Below are 11,170 nucleotides of genomic sequence, written 5' to 3'. Positions count from 1 at the left end.
GCCCACTTCCTGTTTGTGTCTTCACTGCCAACGCTGCTACAGCCAAATGATTTGCAATAAATGCTCCTGCCAGAAGTGCAGAAAAGTATCCGCTCCTAAAATAAACGCTTCATTTACTAATGAGCCAGTCTGTTTTATGAGTTTTGGCCGATATGGAACTTAAATGCTCTAATGTTTTCGGTAAAAATAGTATAAATTAGACTAAAACAAATGGAAACTATGCCTGCTGTTTCTTTGTTAACCAGTGTTTGACTGAACTGATGTCTAGCTGCGGTCAAGTTAATTCAAAACTTAATGGGTTTGTACTATAAAAATATTTCTAAATAGCCATTATTTTTCATGTTTAATAAAGACTGGATCAACAATTTATAAGCAGAAAAAAAGTCTTTCTGACAAAATATCAGGTAATTCAATTGGCTGAAATTGATCAAATTATAGTAGAGAAGGAAAAAAAGTGGATTAAATGAGATTAAATTTAAACTAACACAAATCAGCTCTCTTGGGTGTCATTCAATACAACTGGAGGGAAGAAATAGAGCAGGGAGAGAACCTACAAGAACTGAATGCCAGCGCAGTTGGTGCTTACTCTGGTCAGGAAAGGGTTCAATAAACTGACAGGCTACTTGTTTAAATCGTCTAAAAGGTAGATATTGAAGAAACTTCTGAGCAGATTTTAACCAACAGTTCTGTCTTCAGTTTAGAAAGTTTACAGTTTACTTTCATCAGAAGGAAAGGTAAAAACAAAAGTGGGTAACTAAATGGAAGCAGCTCAGGTCAGACGTGATCTACAGCGGTTAAAGACAGCAGTAGTTTCTGTCTGTTTATGCTCCACTAACACAGATAATGTCAAATACTGCTTCATTTGACTAAATACATGAAAATCTAAAGACACATTTAAAGCAGAACATAACACATATCATATTCATCTCTGTTTTTCTAATCAACCTGAACACAGAGTTTGAGAAGACAGTGGTATGTGCTGTCCTCTAGTGGCTTCAGTTCTATACAATTATAGATATAATATGAGGAAGGGCTGATGATTTACCAGCAGGGCAACCACAAACACTGATGAGTTTACCGGCAACATACTGTACTGAATGCTCCTTTAAAAACTGCTTATTACTACTGATGGATGTGGACAGCGCAAAACGTGCCACTTACAACTTTTTTTCTAGTCCTGTGACACATATTTACAGTAAATACACATATTTGACAATTTTAAATAAGGATTGGAGGGTTTAAAGCCATTTTTATTGTGCCTATGAAAGTTTATTTATTAAAACAACAAAAATGTTGACAAAATGACAGAATATAAGCACATAAAAATCTGGAGTTTGTAAATACGAGATAACTACGAGAGAGAATTCAGTCTGTCATCACCAACTGCATTAGGACTTTAAAACCTCCATCTTAATGCAACCATTTGTATTTGCTACGTCCTACTGTGATGGAGGAAAAAAATACACTGCTGTTACAAAAACAGAATAACTTATACACAGAAAACTGCCAGTGTGCAGCTTGGACAAATAAAAGTTACCATAAATGCTTTCATTTATGTTTGGTTTATGTTTATGTTTAGTTGTTGATTTATGGTTATAAGGTCATTCAATACATTTCCAAAACTTGTTAATAAGATCAAATGAATGAAAATCTTTTTTTTTTTTAATAAGATGGAAACAAACTAAAAACACAACTGACAGGAGAAATCCTGCCAACTTCCATAGTCCCTCAGATTATCTTCCACCTACAGAACTGAAGGTTTCCATTCTGCTGCCGCTCCTTATAAACTGTTTTCCTTACACATGAAGCTCTTCAAAGTTTCCCGCAGCTTCTGTACAGCTGCCTCATCTTCTTCTACAGCCTTGGAGCAAACACTCTGCACTCTGCTGTGCAGATCCTCCAGACACTTCTGTTTTACAGGAACAACAAGAGCAACCAGTGAGCAAAAAGCAGCTTAAAGCTCGCATTGCCATATTGACACTGCACATTGACATATAAGAATAATATAAATACAGGTGCAAATACAATATGAGTAAAACCACTATTGGGCCAGGCATGCTTAGCAAATTATCATGAACAAAATGTTGAATGTGTTTAGATTAAGATAGTTATTGTGCTTTAAGGGTTTAAAAACATATTTTTCTTTCTTATTTTTAGCCACACAGTACAAATCAGCTATTATTTCTTTTGTGTATTTCATAGAATCAAATCTTTTCTGCATGTAAAGCTTAAAGATATTGAGTCAAAGATGACTAAAGTAGCATCTGAACCACAGTGAAATACTTCAAATGTCCTTGTGCTTGGTTACTTGCTACTACAAATGTACACTTTGTGTTTAGAGGAATCTGTAGATGCCGACACCCTGTAAATTGAAGTACAGGATGATATGATGAGACAGATGCAGAGTTGTAAGCAAGTTACCTCTGTAACTGACAAGTGGTTAGTCGCTGTGGTACACACAGATGCGAGGTTGTTAGCCACTATTCGTCTCTTCTCCTTGGTCTCCTGCAGCACCAGGTGGTATCTGGAGAGAAAACCACAGACCATATCTTTAATTCTAAAACAAAAAACTCATCATTTAGGCAGACAGAAAGAGATCTAATGCTCACAAATAAAGCCCCATTTTATTCATATGTGAATGAAAGAGGCGGAGGTATGCTTTGTTTTTTAGTGGTCGTAGGCTCCAGCAGTATGAAAAAATAATCCATAATCTTTAATAAACAATATTAAAGACTTTAATATTGTTGATAAATATATAATAATCACATACTGTTGTTCTGCTGCCTTCAGTTGTTGCACTGCCTCATCGTAACCAAAACTAACATTCTTCTCAAGAAGTTTACAATGGTTCTCCACTGACTCCACCTCTTCTGCCCAATCCTGTTCGTCTCGGGCTAACTCCTGTATGGACACATAGGAAAATTATAGTTAGTACATATATGACGCACTGTGCATTTTCTGTATGTCCAGCATGTTGAAATGTTAATTAATTCCTGTTTTTCAGCTTGGAAGACTAAGAGTTCAGTGCTGAATTACCACTGCAAATACAAATTTCATGTTTTCTTTAATTGGTTCAGTAAACGAAAGACTGTGCGATTGTTTTTTTTCTCTAAATGTCTGCTGTTTTCATGTGTAATCCAAAGGTCTGGTCTTTGTGTGCCATACGGTGCATGTCACTAACATGGCATTTCTACCAACATAAAGCTGACTGAATAAAGACTGTACCTGCATGTCAGACCCCAGCCATTCATCCAGCTTGCGAATCTGTTCTTTCAGCTGCTTCAGGTCATTGGACTTGTCCAAGATATTAGTATTCACCTTGAAGACACAAACACAAACATATGCAACCATTAGAAATGCCACAGTGCAACCAGACTAAGATGTGGCTGTTGCTGCCGACTGCAGACGTTTTGTTACCTGTTCACAAGACTCCTCCAGACTCAGTTTCGTGTTGGTTAATCGACTTTTCTCCTCCTCCACATCACTGTTCAGCTTTCTCAGGAGCATCTACAACATACAGCGAAGATTAGAACAATGACACAGAATACCAAAATCTATCTTCTCATGATAAAATTACACAATGTCATTAGTGTACAATGGAGTAAACAATATTAAGACATTACTGAAGTTACAAATAACTGATTACAGTAAAAAGTGTTGGGATAATAAGCTGTGTCTCATTATCAGAAAGTCTGTTCTTATGCTTATTCAAGTGGTTGTGTAAACAAGATCACTTCTTTGGTTAATCAGAAGCATTAAGTACCTGTATCTGTGTTTTATGCTGAACCATGCTGCTGCTAGGTCCACATTGAAAAGGCCTGATCTCAAAATCATGACCACATGCGTTCTCTGCAGACAGTGGTATCAGCTTCAGTTTACGTGCCAGCTTGTGATACTCTGCTAGCTTCAACTCCGCCTGGAATTGAGGAGAATAACATGACAGGACAGACTCAGGAAGGGCAAAGAAACAAGTCAAATCAAAGGTCAAAATGTTTAACACTGACTGACAAACCTCTGATACACAATATCATAATATCCTGAAATTACAAAATTATGCATTTTCCATTTAAACACTCATCCACTTAATCCCACATATTTAGGAAGAGACATCTTACTGGTCATCTTTGCATACATACTAGACATGTATATATTGTACCTTCTCTTTCACTTTGGCCAGAGCGATCTCTTCATTCCACTTGTGTTGTTCAGTATCCTCAAGAGACTTGCTAAGAGTGGAGATGGTCTGTTGAAGCTCCCTCTTCTCTCTGTTGATCCTCTCTACATCAGCTGGAGTAAACTTTTGGTTCTGCAGAAGGTGCTGCAGTTCATCCCGTTCATGTTTCAGAGACTCTAGATGACTGACTGCAATGAGAGAAAAAAACAAACAAATGATATACAGTGCTGTGAAGAAGTATTTACCCCCCTCCCAATTTCTTTTATTTTTGTATCTCATACGAAATCGTTTCAGATCGTTAAACAAAATTTAACATATAACAAAAGCAACAGTTTTTAAATGATTACTTTATTTATTAAAGTAAGTTCTCCAACACCAACTGAGCATGTGTAAAAAAGTATTTACCCCCATAGTTACTACATCCACTAATCTACCAGACTTCATTGATAATTGGGTTTCGTTGGACTAAACACACCCAGGTCTAATTACTGCCAGCCCTGTTCAATCTACATATCATTTACATTGAACTTTACAGCAATGTGAAGTTGGCTAAAAGGTCTCAACAAGCAGCACACCATGCCACAATCAAAGGAAATTCCAGAAGAGACGTGGAAGAAGGTGATTAAAATACATCAGTCTGGAAAGGGTTAAAAGCCATTTCTAAGGCTCTTGGACTCCAGAGAACCACAGTAAGAGTCATTATCTCCAAATGGAGAAAACTTGGCACAACAGTGAACCTTCCCAGCAGAATTCCTCCAACAGCACAGCGATGACTCATCCAGGAAGTCAAACGAGAGCAGAGGACAACATCCAAGGATCTGCAAGCCTCTCTCATCTCAATCGAGGTCAGTGTTCATGACTCCACTGTTAGAAAGAAAGCAGCCAAAAATGGCATCTATGGGACAGTGGCAAGGCGAAAACCACTGCTGACCCAGAAGAGCATTACGGCTTGTCTCAGTTTTGCCAAAATGCACCTTGACAACCCTCAAACCTTTTGGAAGAAAGTTCTATGGACTGATGAGTCAAAAGTGGAACTGTTTGGAAGACAGCAGTCCCGTTACATCTGGTGTAAACCAAACGCAGCATTCCACAATGAGAACATCATACCTACAGTCAAGCATGGTGGTGTAGCGTGATGGCGTGAGGATGCTTTGCTGCTTCAGGGCCTGGGCGACTTGCCATAATTGAGGGAAAAATTAATTCTGCTCTCTAGCAGAAAATTCTGAGGGATAATGTCCAGTCATCAGTCTGTGACTTAAAGCTCAAGCGCAATTGGGTTATGCAGCGAGATAATGATCGAGAGCATAAGAGCAAGTCCAGCTTTAAATGGCTCAAAAGAAACAAAAATTAAGGTTTTAGAGCGGCCTTGTCAAAGTCCTGACTTGAACCCCATTGAGATGCTGTCACAGGAGTTCAATGCTTGAAAATCCTCCAATATGGCTGAATTAAAGTAGTTCTGCAAAGAAGAGTGGGCCAAGTACTTTTTCACATGGACGATATAGGTGTTGGATAACTTTTTTGCTTCAATAAATAAAATTATTATGATTTATATATAAATATAAATCACATCCAATTCTCAGTTCTCATTGCCCTTCCTGCCAAAGACCTGACTGATTGAAATTGGTAGGTGGAACTTTTTATTTCCCATAATTACCAGTGTTGTCCAGCTCATCATTCAGTTCTGAGCCTTTGCTCTCCAGGTTTGCTTTGAAGACATGCAGACTGCTATGATAACTCTGCAGCTTCTTGAGGTCTGACTGCAGCTTCACCTTTTCCATCCTCTTGGTCATTAGACGATCCTATTCAGGAGAAGGAAATTTTAAAAATATTTGTTGATTTAATTGAAGATGTTTGATATCACTAGTATTTGAAATATCACATAATCAAATTCAAATACAGATTTTAAGTCTAATCTGTATTTTCTGCATGAGTGAGGATGTGTGCATATAAAAAAGTCTTCTCACCGTTTGGCTCTCCTTCTCCAGTCGTTCAACCTCATCACTTAGTATTCTGTGTTTCTCCGCCATCGAGGCCAACAGGGCTTCGTCAACATTGTAAAGCTTCTCTGTGAACATACACAAACACACACTTAAGTGTAACATACTTATATTCATTTCTTGTTGATTTGTAAACTCTACAATACATGATTAACGTAAAAAATCTAAATCGAAGTCTTAGTGTCAAAAGGAGTCAGAACAGCAAGAACAAAATTCTTTTTGTTAAAACAAACATGATGCTCAAATATAAATAGAAACCAATTCAATATTAAAACCAACTTGTTTCAGAGAGATGCTGTGCTTACTTAGTTTAGTGAGGAATGTGTCATCCTCATCATAATACGTGTCATCACCCTGCATGAACTTGGAGTATGTCTCGGTTGTGTAGTCCAAGAAGAGCTGCACAGGAATCCAATCCAAGAGAAGATGAAAAGAAAACGAAAGACAAAATAAAGGAAGTTATGAGAAGGGTGGAAGATTTATGTGTTGTTTTACAATAGAGCATTAGTTAAAAGAACAGTGGAGTATTCATGTCTCTGGGTGCTATTAAAAGCAGTCTGTACCTTGTTATACTCAGCCCCTTCCTCGATGTTGTCACTGTCCTCACAGAAGTCACTGAAAAGCAGCTCCTGCTTACTTGAACCCCAGTAGATCTGACACAAACACACACAGATCAAATATAAGAACATAGTTTTTAGGAAATTTTGTGATGTATGCTAAATGAAATTGGGGTTTTTTTTGTTTGATCTTTTTGCTGCAATTTCCATTCATATCATACCAAATCAGCTGGTTGTATATAAAACCGGTCCACTAATTTCTATTGTAAAATGCTGTTTGCTTCTAACCTTGACATTATCAATCAGCCACATGAGGGCACCCAGCGCTTGAGGCCAGGTATGGGGAGCTCCAACAGAATACATGGAAGACTTGGAGAGAACAAACGGATACCTAAAAATCAGAAACAGGGAGAGAAATAAAGACAGAGACAGTCAGCAATGTTTCTTAAACTATAGATGAGGAAAGGGTACTTACATGTACAGACTTCTTACACTATGATTTTATATTATGCTGTATTCTTTTTCAAGATATTTTCTCTATTATTCTTGTATTTATATATAAACATTTGCTTTCTATGAATGTAACTTGCTTTGTTTAATCTCTACCTTTCTGTACATTTGAATGGTATTAAACTGCCATGTGAATACACACAGCTCAAGTGTCCAATGCCCAGACCATTTTTTCAGAGCTAACACAGATACTGAATACTGAACTCAGTAGAGCGGGCAGTACGAGTGCCAATATAAGCATTGCTCTATTTATTGCATATTCCATCAGATAAAGTCCAGCCACCAAATGTATGTCAAAACATGAACTTAAAGGCTGTGTGGATGCTAAATCAAATTAATAATACAAATAAAGCATTTTACCTCAGGGCTTTCAGGATTGCTGGAACCTCCTCTTCTACTTTTGATTTTGGCATCTCAAAAGTTGGGTCTAGCTGGCGGTAGATGAACTCAAACATCTTCACAAACTCCTTGGTAGAGGGAGACTGGAGGGTCTTGACGGACAAAGTGCCAGGGTAGCCCTGCTCAGTCAAGAACTATAAAGATGTAAAAGAGAATATCAGGCTAGAGATTCCAACTAATATTGTCCAACATTTATATTTTTTTTTCTGCAATTGTGAATACAAAAAAGATCAAGCTACATTTTAAGACCATATTATATATAATTCAGTTGCTAATGTGCTATTTGTTCAATCCCTCTAGGATTTCGCATAATTTTTTTGTGATTACTGCAGCCAAAAATGTTGGGTTTTGCACCAACTTTTCTCAAAAATTGCATGACAGTTTCCAATTTATGTGCTCTTATAGTGGTAAAATTGCAGGATTTTGGAAAAATTGCAAGCAAAGGAAAATAATGCAAATCATATTGCCATATGTTAGTATACAGCATATCACAAAAACAACTATCTGTGCTAATTGTTTAATTCATTTTCTGAAAATGACAACCATGGGCTCAAAGTTATATAAAAAAGCTGTACTTTCATTTACGCCTTTATTAAATAAACTTTCACATCAACATTAGCACCAAATAAAATCAGTCAATAATGCCAATAAAATAAATCCATGAACATAAAAATATAGTTTCATTTCCAAATTGCCCATTTTTATGTTTGAGGTAGATTTGATGTCTGAACAACAACTTATTCTTCTGACTAACTGAATGCAAACCTCATTTGGGAACATTTGGGAATTGTTTTGCTTGGTCTATGGCGGTAATTTTTGTTGCCAGGTGAGATCTGTCCATCTTCCACCTGAATACGCACTTCAATCCTTGCTGCATTCGCTGTGATGACGTAAGTTACCACGACACGAAATGCCACAATTGCTCCAAATCATAAATGGTCTGTTGATTTGGCCATTTCATACAGAAAAGTTGCAGTAATTTAGCAAAATTGCAAGCTCTCTCAAATATTGCAATTTCCTGGGGGGACTGATTGCTTTTTGTAATATACTCATTAGAATAAAAAGCCACTTCCACAGTCAGTCAGAGTTTTTGCAGAGGTTTACTGAACATTAAGAGGTGTTGCAATGTCAAAATAGACAAGCCTTTTTGTGTGTATGTATACTATGTAGTCTGAGAAGAAGTGTTTTACCTCATACAGCTGTCTGATACACTGCTGGACAAAAGATTTATCATGCAGAGGTCGGGCATCTTTAATCTTCTCAGTTCCTCCGAACCCTGACATGGTGCTGTTGCGACGCATGCCGGCTCCACTAGTCCTGCAGTCAAAATATACAATAAATATAAACAATATATAAACACAATATTAACACACTGAAACACATCAATTTTGTTACTTGACAATGAAACTAATTATCATGTTATTCGCATCCAAAAAATTGCATCACAGAAATGTATGAATGGAAAAGCAAATTACACACTCATTAAGTTAGTAATTTACAATGAAACTTTGTTTCTCTTTTATAATTTACTCAATTCAGTACCCTTTCTAACTCATTTATTCTGTTAATCCTCTCAATTGTTACTACATGAAAATGGTTCAAATTAAGTAATTAAAAGCTCTGTCAGCTGATGTTTTCACAGAGGTATTGTTCTCTTTGGGATCCTATTCACAGGATATTCATATACAGAGGTGTGTAAGATAAAGAATATAAATTTTCATTGCTTACTTCATCTTACTACTACTGTAACTGTACTGGTACAATCGGTGTTAAACTAATTTTATTTGTGTGTGTATACACACTCTGTATGTTCTCAGTATCTTATAGTTGTTTTTAAGAAAATATTCACATACCGTGAACCAAAGAAGCTAGTCCGCCTTTCAGAGTTCACAGATTGTGGTTTGGGTATGTTGAGCTTTCCAAAAGAAGGTTTACTGTAAAGAAACAAAAAATGTAAAGAAAAAAAGGATGTTACACTTGTTGACTTCGCACATTTGAACAAACTGCCACTAATCTGTTCTTCATCTTTCTTCACAGAGTCATCAAGTTTCTAAATATCATCCAAAAATAAGCAGAGGTCTTTACTATGAAGCCTCTTACTACATAGTGTCGTGATACGTGTCCCAGTTTGACATCACACCTACAGTAAACAGAATTAAACTATACCAACATTTTGTTTGTCTCTTATTTGTTATGAATATAACCTTATATTAGAAATAGTCAAAGACTAAAGTGTATAACTGTAATATTACACCAACCACAAATTATTAGAGGACTAATATTAGAGGAACTTTAAGCCAACCTCTGAGGTGTTGTGTACACCGTGCTCATCCTGTTGCTGTCTTGCACTCGCATAGCGCACAGCTCCGATGGCCTGCTGCTCGATGCTCGACTCATCCTTCCACTGCACACAAGTTATTACACAAAAACAGATGTATTTTATTGCAAAAGCCGTCCAACATACATACAACTACATATTAGTACGATAACGCTGGCTACATATTTACATTAATGTCAGCGGATGTGATCACAGATTACGTTGACGCGATATCTGTCAGAATCTCAGTCTATGTTATGGAGTAGTTCAGCTAACCAACCAGCGTAACGTTATTCTTAACTAATACAGTTGTTGATCTAACTAGACTGAACTCAACCCGCCGAATAAAACGTAGTCTATCTAAACTTAATATAAACACACATCTTTGCCGGGTTGTAGCTTAAAGTTAAGTGAAAAAATATCATGAACGTTGATAACGAAACGTAACGTCAACGGTAACGGTAGCTAACGTTAACAGCGGCTCTTGTAAAACCACAATAAGGGCGGCTGGCTGGCAATGTTTCAGTTAAATTACCAAAACCGTTACATTTTATCAAAATGTTGTTTGCTGAATATTTTCAGTGAAACAAGATAACTTTAATAACTGAAGACATACCGCTCCATGTTTCACAGCCGGAGAGCTAATGTTTACAAAACGAATCAAACATTTGAACCGTCCAATTCGGAAACCCCGCCAAAACAATACAAAACTCCGGATGATGACGTCACTACGGCGAGCCACTTGGTCCAAGAACGCGTCGTTGCGCCCTCCACAAACCATAGTACTTATCCCACAGCGTTACACACACGGTTTGTGCGAACAGTGGGCCTCATGCATATTTGTTCTTGCACAAAGCAATAAGAGAAAAATAAGTAAATCCTACGTGGCATTCATGAAAGTCTCTTAACTGCCTGAACTTGTCATAAATCGCTCGTTTCGAACCTGATGAATGCAACATGTTCATGAAGAAGTGCCCGTTCGTGAGATGTGATCATTAGTATAATCCAAGCCCCTAAAATTGCCATATTAGGATCCGTGTTGTTGTTTGTGAGCGAGTTTCACGCAAAAAATCCCAAATAGTAGAAACACCACGCAGTTTCAAATCCTGCTTTCATAAATCAGAAGCCAAACACACAACAAATTGAGGAGTGACAGCAGGAGATCCGAAACAATTAAAGATATGAATCCAGCTGACATGTCATCAGAACAGCTCTG

At 37.2% G+C, this 11,170-nt stretch overlaps 1 protein-coding gene across 1 annotated transcript; it reads right to left on the bottom strand.

Annotated features, from left to right (window-relative positions):
* Positions 1-1,572: 1,572 nt before the first annotated feature.
* On the bottom strand, positions 1,573-10,677 carry ndc80 (NDC80 kinetochore complex component). The gene is made up of 17 exons (XM_042420113.1): positions 10,571-10,677; positions 9,940-10,041; positions 9,491-9,571; positions 8,828-8,954; positions 7,599-7,771; positions 7,017-7,119; positions 6,735-6,824; positions 6,477-6,570; positions 6,139-6,239; positions 5,829-5,973; positions 4,157-4,362; positions 3,764-3,916; positions 3,418-3,507; positions 3,226-3,318; positions 2,771-2,901; positions 2,422-2,524; positions 1,573-1,909 (listed from the first exon to the last, which is right to left on the bottom strand). The coding sequence occupies exons 1-17, from the start codon at positions 10,576-10,578 to the stop codon at positions 1,781-1,783; spliced, it is 1,929 nt and encodes a 642-aa protein (XP_042276047.1). The 5' UTR covers positions 10,579-10,677; the 3' UTR covers positions 1,573-1,780.
* Between the last annotated feature and the right edge of the window lie 493 nt (positions 10,678-11,170).

The sequence above is a fragment of the Thunnus maccoyii genome, chromosome 9 (genome assembly GCF_910596095.1).
Source record: "Thunnus maccoyii chromosome 9, fThuMac1.1, whole genome shotgun sequence".
Taxonomy (NCBI): domain Eukaryota; kingdom Metazoa; phylum Chordata; class Actinopteri; order Scombriformes; family Scombridae; genus Thunnus; species Thunnus maccoyii.
Note: the sequence above shows the minus strand (reverse complement) of the source record. Positions and strands in the feature narration are given on the sequence as shown.

Bases quoted from the DNA above. Each gene is read 5' to 3' on its own strand.
- ndc80 (XM_042420113.1), bottom strand. The intron at 9,572-9,939 runs GTTGGCTTAAAG...GTTTCTTTACAG, and splicing joins GTGTACACAACACCTCAGAG to TAAACCTTCTTTTGGAAAGC. The intron at 2,525-2,770 runs GTATGTGATTAT...TTTTCTCTCCAG, and splicing joins CTGAAGGCAGCAGAACAACA to ATACCACCTGGTGCTGCAGG.